The 24,850-nt window shown below is 36.3% G+C and overlaps 1 protein-coding gene and 1 pseudogene across 3 annotated transcripts in view; one reads left to right on the top strand and one right to left on the bottom strand.

The window, feature by feature from the left end:
- Positions 1-24,850, bottom strand: part of LOC102520945 (cytochrome P450 2C18-like) — a 56,850-nt gene that overhangs the window by 30,234 nt on the left and 1,766 nt on the right. The window contains exons 1-5 of one of the 3 annotated variants that reach the window (XM_014565481.2): positions 18,285-20,537; positions 16,266-16,428; positions 15,969-16,118; positions 2,441-2,601; positions 1,069-1,245 (exon numbers count right to left, since the gene is read on the bottom strand). In XM_014565481.2, coding sequence (XP_014420967.2) covers positions 1,069-1,245; positions 2,441-2,601; positions 15,969-16,118; positions 16,266-16,386 — 609 coding nt within the window. In that variant the 5' untranslated portion in view covers positions 16,387-16,428; positions 18,285-20,537. Of the gene's footprint in view, positions 1-1,068; positions 1,246-2,440; positions 2,602-15,968; positions 16,119-16,265; positions 20,538-24,850 lie in introns of those variants that run through there. The other 2 variants (XM_032491287.1, XM_032491286.1) reach the window with 2 other exon arrangements.
- LOC102507105 lies at positions 3,141-5,361 on the top strand (annotated as a pseudogene).

Consider the following 24,850-nt stretch of genomic DNA (forward strand, 5'->3'; position numbering starts at 1 on the left):
AAGCTAGTAGTTATACAGCACTGTGAATACACTAAATACCAATAAGCTGTACACTTTAAAATGGTTAATTGTATGGTATGTGAATTTCACTCCAATTTGTTAAATGATGTTAACTGCAAATTGATCTATAGATTTCTTGCAATCCCTAGCAAAATCACTACTGATTTCTTTGCATAAAGTGACAAGTATAACCTAAAATTGATCTGAAAATTCAAAGGCCCCAAAATAGACAAAACAACTTTAAAAATTAACAACGAAATTAGATAACTCAAACTTCTCAATTTCAAAACTAACTACAAAGCTAGTAATTAAGGCTACCAGATGATATACTACTGGTATAACAAGTGACATATAGATTATTGGAATAGATTTGACAATACACAAATATACCCACACAATTTCAGTCAATTTATTTTTGACAAGGGTGCCAAGATGTTTCATGTGGGAAAAATACTCTTTTCAATGAATGATAAAGGACTCATGCATATAGATATGTAACTCCATCTCCACATTTATGCCAATTCATTTTATTTTACACTCAACTAAGGCTTTTCTCTTCCATCCACCAACTCTTTCCTATCACATCTCTCTGCAGTGCTATGTACAGTATGCACACACCTGAAATACCCTTCCTTTTGCTTCAGCGCAAATTTATTAACACTTATTTCCAACCAACAGACATGCAAAAAGCCCAGCTAGATTAAGTCATTCTTTTCCATTCTTTCACACAGTGTATGCAGTGATAAAGCCCGTATTCATATTGTGGAATGGTATTTTGTATTTTCTAACTTGTATGTAATTGTTTACATTTCACCTGAGGTGTCATGCTGTCTCTCCTTGGGTAGATATTAACACCCAAGAGGAAGATCAATATATTCAACTTATTTAACAATTAGATATTATAGCTTCCATAATGATTAGTGTAGCTTCACGCACACAATGAGTACTTAAAATCTTGTCACCATTGTTTGCCTGAACACTGAAAACATCTCTGGTAAATACAGAACTATTCAATGACCCATAAAATGCATAAGCAATGAAACAACTGAGCCATCATGAACATTTTACCTGCTCCATCTTGATCAGGAAACAATCAATTAAGTCCCGAGGATTGTTAATGTCCAGGGATGTTTGGTGTTCCCTTATTTGCTCCAAAACATAACCTGTTACATGAGTAACATTTTTAAATAATTTATTATGACTCCCTGGGAAATAGTCAAGGAGAGCAGGGAAAGTATTGCAGATCTAGAAGAGAAAACAGTAGTCTATTAAATATAAAACACTTAATGAAGACTTATATACTATACACCAAGCCCTGGTTGGAAACTGTGGTATAAATATTAATATAATATGATATCTGTATTGAGGGGAATCTCTGCTTCACAAATACATCATTTTCTATGCTGATACATATATGTGAGGAAGAAAATTCTGACTGGGGATCAAAGATGATAATTATTTCCTATACTAATACATCATGTTTACAGTACAAAAGCATCTTTACATAAATTATCTCATTTTTTACATCAATTCTTTCTTGCAACCATGAAATATAGGAGGGAATGAAATACCATGATTCACATGTTGTAGATGTCAACAGATGTTAAGGGAGTTTGGACAACCTGACATAGAGCACAAAGCTGGTCCCTGATGTTCCTATTTCTGTTTAGTAGCTTCAAATGTGAAATCAGTATTTTAGAACTGAGAGGGTCCTAAAATCACCATGAAACACAGCTCAACATTTTATGTATAAAGTAACTATGTAGCAGAGCAAGTAAGGGACTTCCCTAAGATCACACCACTATCTTTTTAGGCAGAGTGCAGAACATCAGCTCAGCACAGGGTACAACTATGATACCTGTTTATGGTTCATACACCAAAAAAAACCCAATCATTTTATCATCTCTAAAACAATTCCCTTGCCAGTTAGGATACCAACTGAAACATCAAACACTCCTAACCTAGTCAGTGTCCCCTGGCAGCATTCTCTCTCCTTGAAGGAGACATTCTCTTCTTTCCTAAATGTGGATATTTCTGCCAACCATTGGGCTGAAGAAGTCCTTAAGTGGGGACTGGAAAACAAGACTTGTGTGTAATGGGAGCCTTTTCCGAAGGGCCTGGAAAGACTTTTATTGCTGTAGACATGCTTTGAGGAAATTAGCAAAGTATTTTATGGAAATTGGGCTTTGGAATTTAGTGGAAGAACAATTGAACAGGGTCAATAGCATTAAATTTCAGTTCTGAATCCTGGGCATGCATATTCCTACCCATCATTAAAGGGCTCAGCCATCTTTCCCAGATGAGCACTCCAGGATGCTAAGCTCTGGGCAGGACTGTGGTGTGCACACATTCACTTCACAGTGTGGTGCACACAGAGATTTGGACTTCATGGAGAAAAGAGCACAAATGATTTCTCGAGAAAAAAGGATCTTGGCCTCACCTGCAACCATGGGGAGCTCAGAATCTTGAGATTTTCATTCATTTTTTCCATTATGTCTAGAAAAGTCTGATTTTTATAATCAAAACGATTCTGGAAAATAATGGAGCAGATCACATTGCAGGGAGCACAGCCCAGGATGAAAGTGGGATCACAGGGTGAAGCTAAGGAATAACAAACAATTTAAACACCCCATTAAAACATACATATGAAACATACTGTCTTTGCGGTAACAGGTCAAGATGATGTTAGAAACTTTAAATCAATCTCTCGCCTACAAATTCTCTTAACCACAAAATATTTAACAAGCATAAAATCGACACATCACTTTTACCTTAGGCTGAGTACACCATTTCAACCTAACTAGTTAAATGATAGTTTTTTTTTTTTAATTCAAGTCATATCCTCTACCTTTACTTGTACCCTTTTCACTCAAGGTGCCTGCTAATTTGCAAGGAAAATGACAGAAACACTTAATAGGGCACTTTCATATCATTTCATAACTAAAGGTGGCAAGGCTGAATATCATCTGTCTGGAAAGCCTATAGAAAATTAGGCACTGATAAAGAGAGAAAAAGAATAATTAGATACCTCAAAGTGGTTTTGTATAATGAATGGTTGAAAGAATGATGTTAGAATTAGTAGAGGAAAAGCTAAAGAGAGGAAGGGATTGTAGGTGAATTCAAGTATTTGAAAAAAACAAATGTACAAAAGCAGTAAGTATCCATACTGTATGAACAATAAAATGTAATATGAGTGAATAATTATTATAAATTGAATTTTTCTAAACCAAATATAAAACGTAAAATCTCAAATAAGTGAAGGTAAATTGGTAACTGAGGTTCTTTCATTTTTTTATTTCAATGCTAAAGAAACTTTAAGAATTGAATGTCTAAAAAAAAAAAAGGAATTAAATGTCTACCCTCTTTCCTCAGCAGTCGCCAAGGTGCTCGGTACTTCCAAGGGAGCTAAGGGTACGTTGGGGTGAGGCCCTCACTTCATCTGGTGACTAACACCGCGCCCAGTAGCACCCACCTAAGAGCTCTCCCGCGCCACGGCCTTGGTCTCCAAGCTCACATGCATCTATTCGGTCCTCATTCTGCACAACGATGACGTGACAGTCATGGAGGGTAAGATCAATGCCCTCATTAAAGCAGCCAGTGTAAATGTGGAACCTTTCTGACAAGGCTTGTTTGCAAAGACTCTGGCCAATGTTAAAATTGGGAGCTTCCATCTGCAACATAGGGGCTGGCAGACCTGCCCCAGCAGCCGGTGCTGCACCAGCAGGAGGTCCTGCCCCCCCTACCACTGCTGACCCAGCTGAGGGGAAGAAAGTGGGAGAAAAGAAAGAAGAATCCAAGGAGTCTGATGATGACATGGGCTCTGGTCTTTCTGACTAAACCTTTAGTAGCACATTCCATAAAAATCTGAGCTCTTTTAAAAAAAGAAAAGAAAAAAGAATTAATGTCCACCATTTCCAATAATCATCAAAAATTAATTTATTTAAGCAAAGCTACCCTATGTAGACTTCTGGGATACTGACTGTCCTGTATAGCTAGAACAGTATGTTCTAATAAATTTTAAAATTCCCATCAATGAAATCAAGTTAATCATATTTCCAGTAAAGAAATTATATTAGAGGAAAGGTTTTCTCTTTTGGTAGGAGGTCTGTAAAATAAATTTGTTGCAACCAAATCATCAAAGAAAATTCATTATATAGAGAGAGACCCCATATTCCCATCTATAAATGTAAGTGAGGACTACTTAAATCAAAAGTACAGTGGAGAGGGATATCCGAAAGATGGTGAAACAGGAGGTCCCAGCCCTCATTCCTCCACAGAAACACTGATTAGAATCCTTTAAGAAGTCACAGTACCATAGGCGAGCACAAAGCTGAAAACAGATACAATGAAACTGATAAGAAGTGCAATTTCACTTTACCTTCATCAGTACCTCCCCCAAGATGGGACAACTCAATGCTAGAAAAGAACGTCCCAGGTGTGATTACTCCATCATAGGGAAGAGAACGATGAAGCACCCATCCAGTGAACCCCAGGGCTGATTCAGGAAATGTTTTCTGTCCTATCTCACTTGGAGGGCTGATAAGACTGGAACAGTCTGGATGTCTGGGACCTCTGAGAATAAAAGAGGGTGGGAGTAGTGATTTGCTATGGCCAGCATAGCTTAGCACAATCTAAAAAAGGTGCTCTAGAGACTGTTCCTTCAAGGGGAAGGGAGAGGAGTGGAGCTTCATCTGGTGTTCTGGCTTTTCGGAGGACTACCCAAAGGATTGGTATATGCCTACCCTGGCTCAGGTTGTTGAGGGGGAGCTCACAAACGCTGGATGCCACTGAGAAAAGGGAGGATGGGATAGCTTGCTCCTGTTGAATCAGAAAAATTGCAATGTACAGACAGACAACAAATAGAGCAAGAGATTCTCAGCTCCTGAAAAAGAAATTGACAAGCTTTTCTAGTTGTGAAATTATACACACAAGCCCAGAGAAGTTGCATCCACCAAAAGAAAAAAGCTTCAGAGGCCCCCAGAAGTCTCTGGCCAAGATAACCGCTAATGTTTTGCCCTATGTAAATCTGGTCCATAAAGACTGAGAGAGATAGCTATTTTTTTCTAATTTATGGATCCCAACACACAGTCATGAAACAAAGAAGCAGGAAAAATGGTTCAAACAATGAACAAAATAAACCTCTGGAACTAATCCTATAGAAATGAAGCAACATCACTTATCTGAACACAGAATTTTATTAAAAAGTGATAAAGATGCTCCTCCACAAACTCAAGAAAATGATGCATGAACAAAATGAGACTGTCAACAAAGACAGAACACATTAGAAATAACAACTGAAATGTGGCAGGTTGAAGAGCACAATATACCACAAAATTTTTGCTCATTTGATATTAATCAGAAGAACAAAAGGAAAAAAATGAAGAAGAGTGAAGAGACAATAAGGGATTTTTGGGACACCAACCAGTGGATCAATATATACATTACAGAAAAAGAAGGAGGTGGGTAGGAAGCTTATTTGAAGAAATAATGGAAAACACTTCCCATATCTGGGGAGAAAAGTGACACCCAGATTCTAGAAGGCCAATACACAAACTAGCTATGATGAACAAAAGAAATATACAGTGAGCTATATTATAATCATTTGTGAAAATCAAAGACAAGAAGAATTTTGATAGCCACAAGACAAAAGTGACTTGTCACATTCAACAGAAGCATCGTTAAGACTAACAACAGATTACTAAGAGTAAATATTGCAGGCCAGAAAGCAGTGGGATGAAATAATTCAAAATGAAGAAAGAAAGAGAGAGAGAGAGAGAAAAAGAAAGAAAAAAAGCTGCCAACCAAGAATATTATATCTGGCAAAACAATTCTTCAAAAATAATGGACAAATAAATATTTTCTCAGATAAACAAATGCTAAGGGAGTTCATCACCATTAGACATATCTTAAAAGAAATGCTAAAAGGACTCCATAAAGTTGAAACAATAGGACACTGAACAGCAATACAAAAGCATTTGTACGTATAAAGCTAGCTGATATAGGTAAATATATAGACAAAATCAGAATACTTTAATGATGTAGAGGTGGTACGTAAACCACTACTACTTCTAGTACAGAAGTTAACAGACAAAACTGACAAACCTTTACCTAGACTAAGAAAGAAAGAAGACTCCGAAGAATAAAATCAGAAATCAGGAGGAGACATTACAACTGATACCAGAGAAATACAAAAAAAGAAGAGACTACTATGAACCATTATACACCAATGGAATAGATAAACTAGAAGAAATACATTTCTAGAAACACACAGTCTGTTAAGACTGAATCATAAAGAAACAGAAAATCTGACAAACCAAACAATAAGGTTGTCAAATCAGTAATAACTCCCAACAAAAAACAAAACAAAACAAAAATCCCAAACCAGATGGTTTCACTGGTGAATTCTACAAACATTTAAGGACTGGCAAATATTTGCAATCCTTCACCAACTCTTTCAAACTTTTGTAAATCAATAAATGTGATTCACCACATTAACTGAATTAAAAGTAAAAATCATATGATTATCTCAATAGAAGAAGAAGAAGCATTTGATAAAATCCAAAATTCTTTCATGATAAAAACACTTCCATATCCCTTTACTTAACATAGTAAAGGCCATATATGATAAGACCACAGCTAACATCATACTCAAAGGTGAAAGAGTAGAAGTGTTTCCTTAAGATCAGAAACAATACGATTGTGCTCACTTTTACAACTCCTACTGAACACAGTGATGGAAATCCTAGCAAGAACAATCACACACAAAAAATAAAAGGTATCCAAATAAAAGTAAAATGTAAAAAAATCTGTTTGCAGATGCAATGATCTTATATATTAACAACCCCTAAAGATTCAACCAGAAATTGATAGAAATACTCAATGAATTTAGTAAGGTTGCAGAATACAAAAAACACACATTTCTATATATTATCAACAAACTTTATGAAAAACAAACAAAAAATTAATCCCAATTTAAATAGCAACAAAAACAATAGAATACTTGGGACTAAATTTACCCAAAGAAGTAAAAGCTCTGTACACTGTTTCCTTGTAAGACACTGATGAAATAGAGAAGATATGAATATGACTGGGACATTGTGCTGTACACCAGAAATTGATACACTGTAATTCACTATACTTCAAAAAAAAAAAGAAGGCATGAATAAATGGGAAGATATACAGTGTTCACAGATCAGCAATGTTAATATGTTCTTATTACACAAACTCATCTACAGATTCAATGTGATTTTGGTCAAAATTCTAATAACATTATTTACAGAAATTAAAAAAATCCTAAAATTAAAATGGAAAGACAAAAAGCCCCAAATACACAAAGAAGTCCTGATAACAAAGAAAAAAGCTGGACACATTAAATTTTCTGATTTCAAATTATATTACAAAGCTAAAAAAAATCATACTGGTGTAAAAACAGTATATAGACCAATGAATGGAATTGAGAGCCAAGAAGTAAACCCATACATATACTATGAACTATTATTTGACAAGAGTCAAGAAAACACATTATGGAAAGGATACTCTCTTCAATAAGTGTGTTGGGAAAACTGGATATTCACATGCAAGAGAATAAAATATAATACCTATCTTATACTTCTCACAAAAGTTAACTCTAAATTGACTAAAGACTTAAATATAAGACATTAAACTATAAAACTCCTAGGAGAAAACTTAGGGAAAACATTTCTTGACATTGGTCTTGGCAATGGATTTTTTTAATACAACACCAAAAGCACAAGAAATAAAAGCAAAAATAAGGAGACTACATCAAACAAGATTTACTGCATAGCAAAACAAAATGATCAACAAAATGATGGCAACCTACAAAATGAGAGAAAATATTTACAAATCATATATCTGATAAGAGGTTAAAACCTAAAATACATTTTTAAAAATTCATACAACTTAACAGGATAAAAATAATCCAATTGAAAATGGGCAGAGGACACAGAAATGTCTTGTATTTATCTACACTAACAATAAAACATCAGAAAAGGGAAGTAAAAAAAAAATCCCCCAAATTAATAAAATGCTTAGGAATAAACCTAACCAAGGAGATGAAAGACTTACACATGGAGAACTATAAAACATTGATTAAGGAAATTAAAGATGACTTAAAGAAATGGAAAGAAATCCTATGTTCTTGGATTTGGAGAATTAATACTGCTGAGATGACCACAGTACCCAAAGCAATCTACAAATTAAATGTAATCCCTATCAAATAACCCAGGACATTTTTCACAGAACTAGAGCAAATAATCCTAAAATTTACATGGAATCACAAGACCCAGAATTGCCAAAGAAATACCAAAGAAAAAGAATGAAGCTAGAGGAATATCCCTTCCAGACTTCAGACAATACTAGAGAGCTACAGTAATCAAAACCGCATGGCACTGGCACATAAACAGACATACAGATCAACTGATCAGAATAGAGAGCCCAGAAATACACCCACACACCTATGGTCAACTAATCTTTGACAAAGGAGGCAAGAATACAATGGAGGTAAGACAGCCTCTTTGGCAAGCAGTGTTGGGAAAGCTGGACAGCTGCATGTAAGTCAATGAAGTTAGAACACTCCCTTACACCATATACAGATATAAACTCAAAATGGCTTAAAAACATAAGACAAGACACTATAAACCTACTAGAAGAAAACATAGGCAAAGTACCCTTTGACATAAATCTCAGCAACATTCTCCTAGGGCAGTCTACCCAGACAATAGAAACAAAAACAAAAATAAACAAATGGGACCTGGTTAAACTTGTAAGCCTTATAGCAAAGGAAACTATAAACATACTACATAAACATATAAACTATAAACAAAAAGACAACCTATGGAATGGGAGAAAATATTTGCAAATGATGCTACTAACAAAGGCTTACTTTCTAGAATATTACAAGCAGCTCATACAACCCAATAACAGTAACAAAAAAAACCCAATCAAAAAATGTACAAAAGACCTAAACAAACATCTCTCCAATGAAAACATTCAATTGGCCAATAGACACATGAAAAAATGCTCAATATCACTAATTATCAGAGAAATGCAAATCACGACTACAAGGAATTATCAACTTATACCACTCAGAAATAGCCATCACTGAAAAGTTCACAAATGATAAATGCTGGAGAGGGTGTGGAGAAAAGATAACCCTCCTAAAATATTGGTGGGAACATAGTTTGGTGCAGCCATTATGGAAAACAATAAGGAGATTCCTTTAAAAACAAAAATTAGTCTTACCATATGATCCAGCAATCCAACTCCTGGGCATATATCCAGAGGGAACTCTAATTCAAAAAGATACATTCACACCAATGTTCATAGCAGCACTATTTACAATAGCCAAGACATGGAAACAGCCTAAATGTCCATCAACAGATGACTGGATAAAGAAGCTGTGATTACACACACACACACACACACACACACACACACACACACACACACACACACACACACAATGGAATACTACCCAGCCATTAAAAAGAATAAAATAATGCCACTGGCAGCAACATGGAAGGACCTGGAGACTGTCATACTAAGTGTGATAAGCCAGAAAGAGAAAGAAAAATACCACACAATATCACTTATCTGTGGAATCTAAAACAAATGGCACATCTAAAACAAATGGCACAAAAGAACTTATTTACAAAACAGAAACAGACTCAGACAGCAAAAAACCTTACAGTTACCAGAGGGGAAAGGTGGGGGTGGAGGGACATATTGGGAGTTCAGGATTTGCAGACAGAAACTACTATATGTAAAATAGTATATGTATACCTGAACCACTGTGCTGTACACCACAAATTAACACAACATTGTAAACTGACTATATTTCAATTTTTAAAAAATGGGCAGAGGGACTGAATAGACATTTTTTCAAAGACACAGATGGCTTACGGGTACACAAAAAGTTTCTCAAAATCAATAATCATTAGAGAAGTGCAAATCAAAAATATAAGACATCACTCAGACCTTTTAGAATAGCTATTATCAAAAAGTCTAAAGGTAACAGTGTTGGCTGGGTTCTGAAGAAAAGGGAATACTTGTCCACTGTTGGTATGAACGTGAACTGGTACAGCCACTATGTAAAACAGTATGCAGTTTCCTACACATATTAAAAATAGAACCAACATATTATCCAGCAATCCAACTGCTGGCTATGTATCTGAAGAAAATGAAAGCAGGATATAAAAGAGATTTCTGTGCTGCCATGTTAATTGCAGCAGTATTCACAATATCCAAGATGTGGACACAACCTACGTGTCCGTAACATAATGGAAGAAATTTTCACATATTGAAGTATGGGGAAGTCATTCTGGCTTATACATAATTTGGCTTGAATTTTATAATACCGAGAACAGCTTTTTGTGGTCTTAAACATACGCTGTACATACGCTTTAACCATTAAAGAATATAATGCATTTAAACATTAAAATGCAGTAACTGTAGTTAAGGATTTCAAAATGGGACTGGGTGGCTATTGTGGATGTAGTTTTAGACACAATCCTTATTACTGAGAACTGAATTTTCTGAAGTTTATCACCCACCAGCCATTCTGAACACAGTTAACTGCTAGCAGCTGTCAGTTGGAACCTTATGGTCTCAAGGTCTCTTCAACCATTTCAGACCCAAACCAGTCCTTCCTTAACAAGTACCCTTACTTCCTGCCATCTTCAATTATAATTCTTAACAAACCTCTTATGTATGGGTTTTGCCTTTATAAACCTCCCCCATTTTGAAGCCTGACAGAACACAATTCAAGTGCTTCTTGAATCTGTGTCTCCCAGGCTATAGTCTCAGTTTGGTTAAATAAAATTATTTTATATTCCTATTATTATTCCTATTATCCACTGATAAACAGATGTATATTTGTCACTTACATACAGTTGATCCTTGAACAATATGGGAGTTGGGGCACTGACCCCCTGCACAGTCAAAAATCCATGTATAACTTTACAGTCAGTCCTCCACATCCACATTCTTGCATCCAAGGATTCAACTAACCATAAAACATGTAGTAATGTAGTATATATTTATTTTAAAAATCCGAATATAATTGGACCTGCACAGTTCAAACCCATGTTGTTCAAGGGTCAACCACATACACATACCCAATGAAATATCATTCAGCATTCAGAAAGGAGGAAATGCTTGCATTTGCAAAAACATGGATGGAACTTCAGGGCATTATGCTGAGTGAAATAAGTTAAACATAAAAAGACGAATACCCTATGATCTCACTTACATGTGGAATCTAAAAAAAGCAAACTCATAGAAACAAGGAATAGAAGGGTGGTTACCAGGAGCTGGGGAGTGTGGGAGATGGGGACATACCAGTCAAATGAGTATAAACTTCCAGTTAGAAGAAGTAGTTCTGGGGAGCTAATGCACAGGATTGTGATTACAGAAAACATTACTGTGTCATATACCTACAAGTTGCTAAAGAAGTCGATCTTAAATGTTTTCAAAAGAAATAATAGTTATGTGACCTGATGGAGTGGTTAGACAGTACTATGGTAGTAAATATATTGTACAATATAAACATAAATCAACATATATATTTTAAACTTACAAAATGTTATAATCAATTATAATTCAATAAAGATGAGGGAAAAAACTGAGTCTAGAGCACATCCTTTGAAGAAAGTGTATTTTTCAAAATTTGGATATAGAGGTGTAGTTCAGCTACATTGTATGGAAAATGTGTGCTCCAGCAGAAAACTATACATTCTCCATAGTTCACCCTTGTGCTTTATCTGACAGAATTTTCTTGGAGCTGTATGCAACAACTTATAAATTATCAGTAACTGATAGCAATGCAAAATAATTCTTGTCTATTGACATACAAACTCAGTTCTGTCCAGCAGAAGTTTAGTTGACTTTCCTAAGCTAGTTTTGTCTTCATTTGCACATTCACATCAACATTCCTTTACTGTAAGTTTGCACTTTTTTACCCTTCTCCTTTGAATTGATAGTAACACCTTATTACAACTGGTTGTAATTGATTTTTCTCATTAATAAATTAAATAATATCTTTAACTTGTGCTCATTTAAAAAAGTATAAGAAGAAATAAAAACGATCAATCATATATACACATGTAGGAAAAGATGCTCAACATCTCTAATCATTATGTTCTGCACTGGTCTCAGACTATCAATAACCAATGGTGTGGTTTGACCAGACCTGGTGATGCTTATTAGGAATGCAAAAAGCCCTTTAGCAATAACCATCAAGAAACTTTAGAAAATAGTTTATAACTCAGGAGACTTGGAAATTGCCAGCATATCTGAGGACACACCGTAAGGCTGTGAGTGGAGAGAGAGACTACTCATACACGGGCCTGGGGTTCTGCTCTCACTGGGGGGAAAGGCTGGGGCCTAGGGTTTTGAGGGCTCACTATTGGTGAATTTAAAACATAAGAGTGGGAATTTAAAGAACAAGAGAAATAAAATAAATAGGCCAAATGGTCAGTAATTGAAATAACCAAGGATAAAGGAGCCTCAATGGTGGAAGCTCTTTATCTAGTTCTGCGGCTAGCATGTGTTTATTTGAGATAGCGATTTTTGAGGGAGATGCCTCTTTAAAATGGATGCCTTGGCAATCAAAGATTAAATTAGGCATCTGCATTATGAAAAAGAAAAAACAATATAACTGTCTGGGTTTACAGTACACATTAGAAAATGCAAATCAAAAGCAAAGTGGTATCATGTCACATCTATTAGAATGGCCATTATCGTGGCAAAAAAGGAAAGAAATGGAGGAACAGAGGGAGGGAAAAGGGAGGAAGGAAGAAAGAAAGGAAGAAAATAACAAATATTGGTGAGGGAGTGGAGAAATTGAACCCTTGTATATAGTTAGTGGAATGTCAAACTGTTTAATATGAAAACCAGTATGGAAGTTCCTCAAAAAATAAAAAGAATATACTATATTATCCAGCAATCTCACTTTTGGGCAATCTCAATTTTTATTCAAAATAGCTGAATCATGATCTCAAAGAGATATCTGAAGTCCCATGTTAACAATAGCCAAGAGATGGAAACAACCTAGATGTCCACCAACAATTATGATAAAAAGAAAATGTGTCAACTTCTGGTGTACAGCATAATGTCTCAGTTATGCATATATATACATATATTCGTTTTCATATTCTTTTCCATTAAAGATTACTACAAGACCAGAAATTGACACATGGTAACTGACTACACTTCAGTAAAATAAATAAAGAAAATAAAAAAGAAAAGAAAAGAAAATGTGAGAGGAGATTGATGAAGATGGCAGAGCAGAAAAACCATGAGTTCTCCTTCTCCCACAGGCACACCAAAATTACAGCAACTTATAGAACAATCATGAATGGAAAAAGACCAGAATCTACCAGAAAAGACCTACAAATAAGATATAAAGAAGGAACCACAAAGAGGCAAGTATGAAGGGCAGAGTCACAATATACTGAAGTCCCATGCCCACAGGTGGGGAACACACAAATGGGAGAATAATTACAATTGCATGGCTCAGAGTCAGATAACTTGAATATAATGGTCTGATAATGCTAAAAGTTTTGCCACCCAAAGTTAAAGAGGCTTTACTAGAAAACTATTTCCTATTAATGAATGTTAAGAATATAGGTACATAAGAGAGGATATATCCAGACAGCAATCAAATGCAATCTCATGGTATCAGTTGCATGAATAAATTATATTTATGTTAGAATTTTTCTGAACCCTCAAATCATGGAACCTCTGTGCTTTACTAGATGATGTACAATGTGACTTAAAATGTCAAGCTAGATAAAGCTGTTAAAAAAAAAGAAAATGTGATAAATACATACACTGAAATATTATTCAGCTATAAAAATGAAAGAAATCTGGTCATATGCTACAGCACGGATGAACCTTGAGAACCGTGTGCTAAGTGGAAAAAAAATGATCACAGAAGAACAAATGTTGCATGATTTCACTTACATATGAATTATCTACAGTAGTCAAACTGATAGACACAGAAAGTAGAATGCTAGTTTCCAGGGTCTGAGGAAGAGGAAATGGATATGTCACCAGTCACCCCTGGCCTTGAGCACCTCATGCAAAGAATGAGATCTAGAAACCTCACTGTGTTCCTAGGGAACTCATTTGGAAATACCCAGTGTTGGTGACGGTGGTGGTTTTCAGTTGTTTTTTCAAGGTTTGGAGGGTTCCAGGTAGAGATACATTTTCAAAAAACAGCTCAAATCAGCTTGGGCCCAACCACAAGACTAGAGCCTGAGCAGACAAACCAAAAATCATGCAGAAGTTACCTTTGCTTCATTTGAATGTTAAATTCTCCTCCCCAGGCAGAGCTCAAGCCCCGTTAACATACTATGTGATGTGTGAAGAAATATGTCCCCAAACTGCGCTTCTGTGAGATTACTTCTGCCTTTACACATGACAAAATCTTCCTGCTTGAATATTCATCCCCTGCCCCAATAAAACTACTAATCTTTCCATGTTGAAGCAGCCACAGCTTTGAGAAATGACTCCCCATGGTTTCCTTATTTGCTGCAAATTAAAACTTCACTTTAACAGTTACTCTTGGTGTTGTTCCTGATTAAAAACTCATCAAGAAGTGAATGCCTTTTGGTTCCCTAACAGAGAGTCCCAGTTCAGTGGATGTAGAGTATCAGTCATGCAAGATGAAAAGTCCTAGAGGCCTGCTGTCCAACAATGTGATTACAGTTAACAATACTCAATACTATACTGTTCACTTAATAATTTGTTAGGAGGGTAGACCTCATGTTATATGTATTTTTTTACTATAAATTTTCGAAAAGTGCTGGGAAGAAATGGTAAAAGTTAGAATAAAAGAAACACGTGTAGTTTGTGTCTTCTATCCCAGGCTCTTAAATGTTCCAGGGCTTGAAGTGTTAAAACAACTTTTATTTTCACTGGATTGGTAGAGGGTGTCTTAGAAGGCCTTTGGTATTTCTTTATGTATTTGTGATACATAGGTAAAATCTGATTTTGTCTTTCCTTTCACTTAATATGGAAGAATTTAAAAACAGGGTAGGTTGTAATATGAGCTGAAAATCAGAGTCATTGTGACAAACACTTTACAAGTTACCACACCTGGCAATGGGAGGTAAATAATTACCACACATTTATTACCAAAATTCAATAAAGATGGGGCAAAGATGGCAAACTAAAGAGAGCCAAATTCTCCCTAGAGAAAACAGGGTAAGCATGTGTTGACAATGTTCAAATCTAGTTAAATAAAACATTTTATAACTTGGCATTTTGCAGAATTATGACATAGTAAATTTTTATTCAAAATATATAAATCAGTCCAGTGACTTCTGAGTTAACAGGAAACAATGAATGCTGGTATTTTTTAAATAGTGCTGTCTTTATAGAGAAATCTCTATTGGTGATAATTACATTAAGATATGCCTAAATAATTAAAACCACAAATGGCATTAGTATTTGTAGGCCTGAGCCCTGGAAGTAACTCTAACATGTCTGTGAGACGGAACATATAAATATAGTCCAATTAAATGAAGGCACATGTCACTTGTTTCATGCTTTGTAAGGGTGTGTCATTCCTACCATGTCCACTGAACAAGTATTCCCTGGTGAAGTGCTCAGGAATATATAATTCTCATTTATGCTATAAAAAAAAAATTGTTCTCTACTCACTCAGGAAGTGACTCAAAAGTATTCCTTGTGATTTCTGATGGGAAAACAACGTTCAGGAGACAGTAGGAGCAAATGACCTTCATACCCACACTGTGCACTATCATGGGGTACACACACAACAAGCACAAACACACAAAAGCCCCCGTGGCTCTCTCTTCTTCACACCCTCCCTCCTCCACACCCATGTGGAAGATGTGGCTGCCCCTGAAATGTTCTAAGGACGTCACTGGAGGAGAGAGCACTCTGTTAAAGTCAGAGTTACAGAGTACAGAATCACCCACCATTGGTTTTTCTCAACTCCTCCACGAGACAGCAGGCTTCTTCTTGAACACGGTCCTCAATGCTCCTCTTCCCCATCCCGAAATTCCGCAGGGTCATGAGGGAGAAGCGACGGATCTCCTTCCATCTCTTTCCATTGCTGAACACGATCCCTACCAGGAAAGGAAACAGAGACTAGGAGGGAGGTCCTAGGGAAGCAAGAGTGAGCTGACACTTGGCAGGAGAGGCTCTTCAAATTCCTGTTTTCCACCCTCCTCACCTCCATTACCAGTGCTGAACCTAAACACAAACACATTTACCAAGTCCTTTATTAATTCTTTCAATCACTGGGAAACTGCCTCTTCCAGAAAACTCCTCTCCCAGATCAATCAGAGCTTCCTTCACTGCTTCATATCCATACAATACCACCGTGGGCTTCATGCCAAAATACACAGTGAACACAGGGCCATAGACTTTTGAGAGCTAGGAATGAAGATGCATGGAAGAAGAAGAGAAGTCAATATTCGATAATATACTGTGCCTGATGTGGAATGTATTATCATCCTACTTCTGTGGTTTTATTCTGCCACAGACAACCTAAAATATTTCTGAACTTAATACATAAATATGATGGTGATTGTTAGAGAGCCCACTTGCGATGTCCCAGGCAATGGCCGGAGTGATTAGTACACAGATTACAATCGATCCTTATATTAGCACCTTTAGCAGGTTTACTTGTCCCACTTATAAATAAACTGAGGTCAGGGAATTCCAATTCACTTCCAGCGTTCCATGGCTACTATATAGAGGATTCAAATTTGAAACTCTTATTCAACCTCTGATCCTTGATCAATACACCAATCCTCAAGGCCCAACTTTGGATCAACACCCAAATGACTTCTTCAGAATCACCTGTAGCAGTGATGAGAATTCTGATTCCCTTGCCCTATGATGAATACTATAATTCTGTGTTTAAAAAAATAAATTCAGATAATTCTAATGCCCAGCCTAGTCTGAGATCCGCTGGTATTACTAACACAGAAAGAGATCAAGCATCACAGAGGCCCTGCAGGACACGTAGTGTCTCATGGAATAACAGTATCTTCCATCCTGTAGCCTTCATAGGGTACAAATGGCAGCTTCATGCAGAGTCCACGGGAACGCTGTTACCACCAGTTGGGCTCTGACTGATTGCTCCTCTCTTCCATTCACTTATGCTGGTCCTGATCCCAAGCTGTTTCCTTAACATGGGGCACAATTTGCCTCTTCAGAAAAGTTCTACTTTCGTGGCCATCTGAACAAAACATACAGCTTATACAGTAGATAATACCTAAAAGGAGATCTCTAATCACAAAACACTTCACTTACCAACTACCTTCAACCCCAAATCACAGCAAGTGGCTGTGGAACAAAGAAAGGAAGCAACATTCACCGCTTTTGCCACTTTTATTATTTTGAGGAAGATGTGCCCTCTCGTCCTTGAATCCAGAAACCTGGAGAGCTCAAGATTCCATCCTCCCCCCACATCTCACTCAACACAAGTGCCTGACAACATGCCAAAGCACTGTATAAAGCAGCAGGGATAAAGACAAGGTCAAATCCTGTACCAGGAGTGAGAATACTATAATGGAAGGTTATCACATGGGCCTATAAAAGAAAAAATATAACAGTAACAAAAGACCCAAGAGAGTAGGAATAGGCATATGCGAAGTTACACAAAGATTTGGCCAGCAAAAGGGGAAAATCACAACTCACACAAATATTAACACATGTGTCAATGATTTCCTTTAACTCATAAATGAGGGAACTGGTGGGATTTACAACCAGTTCAAAGAATCAAAACATATGCCATCAAGGATGCAGAAAATGAGATTCTTAACAAACACAAAACTGGTCCATACCCTGAGGGCAATAAGTAACTGCATCTTCTAAAGATACAAATCGCATTTCTATAAAGAATCATTCACATTACCATTATTATTCCACAACTTATCTCAAAGACAATGAAATGAAACACAGAGTTAGCAAAGGGCACAATGGATAGGAGTCATTTTTTGCCAACTATGTTGTTTCCCATCCATAAAAAGGGGAAGAGGTAGAAATACAAAGATCCTAAGAAGACCCAAAGGTTTCTCTACCCACAAAACACACTATTTTGTTCTGTATTTATGACAATGACATACCTGAAACGGCAATAGAAATATCAAAATTTGCTGGGATAATTTCCTACATAATGACCTATTTTGACTGTGTGCCCATAGGAATATGTATTATTTTTAAAATTGAACTGAATTTACTTACCCTTTAAAAGACACTGGAGGAGCATAAAACCTACTTACATTGCTCAAGGATTTGCTGATGTTCTTAACATCTAATTGTACAATGTTTCCAAGAATTGGGAGAGGAGTGGGGCCAGGCGGGAGCTTCCCATTCCGAGAGCTCTGTATCTAGAGTGAAAGGAGAAGCAAACAGGAGAGACAGAGCACCAGGACCACAACTGGATCCATGAACACCTCCTCCCCCTCCTCTTCTGAGACAGCTGTGGGCCTGAAATCTAACGCTTTTATAACAGTCCCTGCTAATTCAGCCTGTGCCTCTGAGGTATAAGGAGACACCAATCAGTTACACCCACTTTGTATGCTATTCTGTGTGGACTTTGTCCCACTGTTAACAACGAAAAGAAAGTGTCCTTTAGTCTTGTTTTCTCTGTGTTCAGTAACAACTCTCTGAAGATTCTTAACTGTACTGGGCTGTGGTGTAGGTACTAATAATTTTTAAAGAAGTGGTTTCACTGTGCAGCCAGGATTGAGAATCACTGACATAAATAATTTGATACCAAAAAAGGCTCATAACTCTGGATTCAAATCAATGACCAGTTGGGAATGTATGATTTCGAGGACAACAGTGTTTTGTATGCCTCTGTTATTTATTCTACAAAGTTTATTTTCCAATGCTATATCTAACACTTGGTTACTTTTCCCTTGAAAATGAAAGATGTTAAAGTATTTTAATTCACTGTACTAAGGTTACAGACTCAGGTTCTTGGACTGTTTAATCAACAGAAGTTGATATGAGGCCAGACAAGAAATTCAGGCAAGGCTTTACTGGGACTTGTGCTGCAGAACAAGGGAGCAAGAACAAGAAGCTGGTTCCCTTGCTCACTTCCCAAGGAGGGGCAAGCTGGCTCCTTAAGCAAGGTGAGGGTAGGGGTGGAACAGTGGGTTGAGCCAGAGGGGTGACTTAGGTAGCCTACCCATCTCCTCGGTGGTGCTGTGTGCAGGAGTCATGTGTAGTACTGTGCTTTTGCTCCTGGCAGCTCTGAACTGGTAGATGGGTTTTTGCCTTTATGTATCTTACTGTTCATAATTGCCCTGACTGCAATTATGCAGTTATAAGTATATGCAGTTACTTTCAGTCTTTTATAGTTTCATTGTATTGTGTTGCTCGAAGAGATGTTTGTCTAGGTGCAAGCACTGCAGTAAAGGTCCCAGGTCCCAGGCTGTTTCACGAACATTACATGTGCCCATACATAAAATAGTGATGACATTTCTAAGATCATTTACAAATCAAGGTGGAGTAACTATGGTTCAGGGATCCAAAATGAATCCAGATGGTCATTATGAATGGGGTTTCTGACATGTTTCTGCATCACTGAGAACTTCAATTCTGAACTTAAGGACTCTACCAGCTGATTTCAAAACTCCAAGTATAAAAGGGTCATAGATTCTCAAGAGAAGGAATAAATGACAGGGATTCACCGCTCTCCATCACTGCAGAGGTAAAACTTGCTCAGGTAGCTGAGGGGAGAGCCAACCACAAGAATTTAGTGTGGAAGGCTCAAGAAACTGTGGCTCAAACCTCCCAGTTGCCTCCAGACACAATTGCTTCTGTCGTCTTTTGGAACCTCCAATTGTCAGAAATAATGGAATGAAGTATATACTGTGTTGACCAAAATTTTAGAAAATGGAGACCCAATTGCTTCAAGTGTTTAAACACCTTAATAAATAAATAAAACGTGTTTATTGCGAGTTTGTTAGGACTGCAGACTGGAATATACAGACTTGAGAAGAACCTGAATTGTGTTCCACTGGACTACAAAATTGTGGAGGCTTCTACATGGGAAAACTGCAAGGTTACAGTTAGTTACATGAGTTGTTTATCAAAAGTTATATGTGGAGCTGGCAAGTAAGGGTTCCTGTTAAGTAAGGACTGGCTGGATTCCAAAATGGTTGCATAGTTACCAGGAGAAGACTTTGAGACCAGAGAATGCAGCTGGCAGGTGTAGTTCTGAATATGCCTGGTGGTGTCCTTGGGTCTGGTACAGGTCAAAGAAAGTTCATGTTCTCACTGGTGCAGAGACGTGCCTGAGACCAGATCCTTAATGGCCACCTGACTCCACTTCTATAGGCCTGAACTGTAGGTGTGGATTCAGTGAAGCATGGGGGACAAGGACTTCAATAAACTAACCTACCTCACAGAACCACCACAACAAGCAGACCTGACAGATGACATTTAGTGATGATGAGAATCTAAATACGACTGGAATGATATACATCACTAATGACAATGCTTTACAAAACATGTATTCTACAGAGATATCATCCTATTTGTTCTAAACTGATTAGTGAAGTTATTTCTAAGCTCTTTTAGTAAGGAAAAATAAGATTTTGTCAAGACCTAATTACAAAATATTTTATTCCTCATATGTACATGGATTCATGTTTTATTCTTCATGTAACAGAGAATTTTCAAACCCATATCTCTTTTGAAAAGTCTCTCAATTTCCTTTGAGTAAGGTAAAATTATTTCCACTTATGGATGAGGAAACTGGGCCTTGGAGATTCAGTACTTGTGTCAAGGACACAGTAGGTGGTAGATCTGAGACTGGGACTTGCGTCTCCTGAATCATTCAGTTCACCAAGGTCACCACATCTGCTGAAGGTGCTTTATGATCCAATGTTTTCTCACTCATGCTAGTCAGTGAATTTCCAAATGTACTGATTTAGTTAATAGCTACAGTATCAATTGATTAAAATGGGGATCAAAGAATTTAGTTTCATAATCTTTAAACTTGAGCGAGTCCAAGACTCAGTGTAACCTTTATTTAGAACAAAGAGAAGCAGTAATTGCTGCCACTGTCACAGAGCTCTAAAATCTAAAAGAGCCAACCAGCTTACTCTAGGTAAAGTAAATGCCATCACTTTCTTTAGAGCAACACTTTTATTCCTTGAGAAAAGAGTGTCCCTGCTTTACTCCACTTTCCTTCTGATGAAGCTCATTTCTTTCTTTTAAAATTGAAGTATAGTCAGAATACAATGCTGTGTAAGTTTCTGGTGTACAGCACAGTGATTCAGTTTTATATATATATATTTTTTTCCTTTTCACAATAAGCTATTACAAGGTATTGAATATAGTACCCTGTGCTATACAGGACCTTGCTGTTTATCTATTTTATATATAGTAGTTAGTATCTGCAAATGTCCTGTGTAATTTGATAGGGATTGCATTAAATCTGTAGATTGCTTTTGGGTACTATGGCTACTGCAACAATATTTATTCCAATCCAAGAGCATGGGATATCTTTCCATTTCTTTAAATTATCTTTAATTTCCTTCATCTATGTTTTATAACTCTCAGCTATAAATCTTTCACATCCTTGGTCAGGTTTATTTCTAAGTATTTTACTATTTTTCTGAAGCAATTTTATTTTATTTTTATTTAAAATTTTTTTTTAGTTGAAGTACAGTTAGTTTACAATATTGTGTCAATTTCTGGTGTACACATATTTCAGTGACACATATACATAGATATATTCCTTTTCATATTCTTTTTCATTATAGGTTACCACAAGATACTGAATATGGTTCCCTGTGCTACACAGTATAAACTTGTTATCTATTTTACACATAGTACTTAGCATCTGAAAATCTAAAATTTCCAATTTATCTCTGTCCATCCCCTTTCCCTCCTGGTAACCATAAGTTTGTTTTCTTTGTCTGCAAGTCTGTTTCTCTTTTGTAAATAAGTTCATTTATGTCTTTTTTTTAGATTCCACATATAAGTAATATCATATGGTATTATTCTTTCTCATTTTGGCTTACTTCACTTAAAATGACAATCTCCAGGTCTATCCATGTTGCTGCAAATTTTATTCTGTTTTATGGCTGAGTAGTATTCCATTATATATATATTTTACACACACACACACACACACACACACACACACACACACACACACACCACAGTTTCTTTACTCAGTCTTCTGTTGATGGACATCTAGGTTGGTTCCATGTCTTGGCTATTGTATATACTATGAATACTGGGGTGCATGCATCTTTTCGAATTAGTTTCTTCTGGATATATACCCAGGAGTGGGATTGCTGGATCATATGGTAAGTCTATTTTTAGTTTTTTGAGGAATCTCCTTACTGTTTTCCATAATGGCTGCACCAAATTACATTCCCACTAACAGTATAGGAGGGTTCCTTTTTAAAATAGATTATGCTTTGGTGATATATTTAAAAAGTCATGAACAGGCTCAATGTAATCTATATTTTTTATCAGTTTATTTTCTAAGAGTTTTGATATTTTGCATTCTACATGTAGTCCTGAGATCCATTTTAAGTTAATTTTTGTAAAGGCAGTTAAGATCTGTGTGTAGATTTTTTCTTTTCTTTTTTTGCAAGTAGGTGTTCGGTTGTTTCATAAACATTTCTTGAAAGGATTACCTTTTCTTGAAAGGCCTACCTTTTATCCATTGTATTGCCTATGCTCCTTTCTCAAACATCAGTTGACTATATTTGTCTGGATCTATTTCTGGGCTGTTTTGGTTCACTGATCCATTTGCTTATTCTTCCATGAATACCACATGTTTTCATTACTGTACCTTTTTTTTTTTATTACTGTAGCTTTATAAAAAAAAAAACCTTGAGGTAAGAAAGAATCAGTACCCTGACTTAATAATTCTCCTTCAATATTTCATTGATGATTTTGGGATGTTCACTTCTCCCTGTTAAAATTAGAATCAAAATGTCAGTATCTAAAAAAAACTTTATAAAGAATTTTTATTCGATTGCATTGAATCTATAGTTCAAATTGAGAACTGACAACTTGGCAATATTAAGTCTTCCTATCCATGAAAACGGAACAGCTCTCCATTTATTTAGATGTTTGGTTTCTTTAATCAGAGGTTTGTGGGTTTCTTCATATAGATCATGTATATATATTTTGTCCATTTTTATATCTAAGTATTTCATTTTTCTGTTAAGGTAAATAATACTGATTTAAATTTCAAACCCCAAATGTTCATTGCTGATATACAGAATACCAATTGACTATTACACAAAAAATGGATCCTACAACCTTGCTGCAATTGTTGATTAACTCTAGGAGGATTTTTGGTGGGGAAGGGGTTCAGTTTGGGGGATTTCCTACCTAGATAGATATATTATCTGAAAACAGAGACAGTTTTTATTTATTTATTTTTTTCTTGATCTTAAAATATTTTTATATTCCATTCTTTAGAATCTGCAATGATCCTTCTAACAGTCTGACCTAACCCTCATTCTCTGCATCCAAAGTAAAAATAAATATTATTTTTGTCTTATTTTTCTTTTTTTTTACATTTTTTATTGAGTTATAGTCATTTTACAACGTTGTGTCAAATTCCAGTTTAGAGCACAATTTTTCAGTTATACATGAACATACATATATTGTCACTTTCTTTTCGCTGTGAGCTACCATAGGATCTTGTATATTATCTCCCTGTGCTATACAGTATAATCTTGTTTATCTATTCTACAATTTTGAAATCCCAGTCTGTCCCTTGCCACCCCCCGCCCCCTTGGCAACCACAAGTTTGTATTCTATGTCTATGGGTATGTTTCTGTTTTGTATTTATTTATTTATTTATTTATTTATTTATTTATTTATTTATTTATTTATTTATTTATTTAGATTCGCTTATGAGCAATCTCATATGGTATTTTTCTTTCTCTTTCTGGCTTACTTCACTTAGAATAACATTCTCCAGGAACATCCAAGTTGCTGCAAATGGCGTTATGTTGTCAGTTTATATGGCTGAATAGTATTCCATTGTCTAAATATATATCTTCTTTATCCAGTCAGCTACTGATGGACATTTAAGCTGTTTCCATGTCTTGGCTATTGTAAATAATGCTGCTGTGAACATTGGGGTGCAGGTGTCATCCTGAAGTAGGGTTCCTTCTGGACATATGCCCAGGAGTGGGATTCCTGGTCATATGGTAAGTCTATTCCTAGGCTTTTGAGGAATCTCCATACTGTTTTCCACAGTGGCTGCACCAAACTGCATTCCCACCAGCAGTGTAGGAGGGTTCCCTTTTCTCCACAGCCTCTCCAGCATTTGTCATTGATGGCCATTCTGACTGGTGTGAGGCGATACCTCATTGTAGTTTTGATTTGCAATTCTCTGATAATTAGTGATATTGAGCATTTTTTCACATGCCTATTGATCATTTGTATGTCTTCCTTGGATAATTGCTTGTTTAAGTCTTCTGCCCATTTGTTTGTTTGTTTTTTTCTTATTAAGTCATATGAGCTGCTTATATATTCTGGAGATCAAGCCTTTGTTGGTTTCATTTGCAGAAATTTTCCCCCATTCCATAGGTTGTGTTTTGTTTTACTTATGGTTTCCTTTGCTGTGCAGAAGCCTGTAAGTTTCATTAGGTCCCATTTGTCTATTCTTGCTTTTATTTCTATTGTCTGGGTAGACTGCCCTAGGAGAACATTTTTGAAACGTATGTGAGATAATGTTTTGCCTATATTTTCTTCTAGGAGGTTTATTGTATCTTGCATTGTATCTTCTTTATCCAGTCATCTGTCAGTGGACATTTAGGTTGCTTCTTCCTCTGGCTTCTTTCAAGGT

This window comes from Camelus ferus, chromosome 11, assembly GCF_009834535.1.
Source record: "Camelus ferus isolate YT-003-E chromosome 11, BCGSAC_Cfer_1.0, whole genome shotgun sequence".
In the NCBI taxonomy this organism is placed as follows: domain Eukaryota; kingdom Metazoa; phylum Chordata; class Mammalia; order Artiodactyla; family Camelidae; genus Camelus; species Camelus ferus.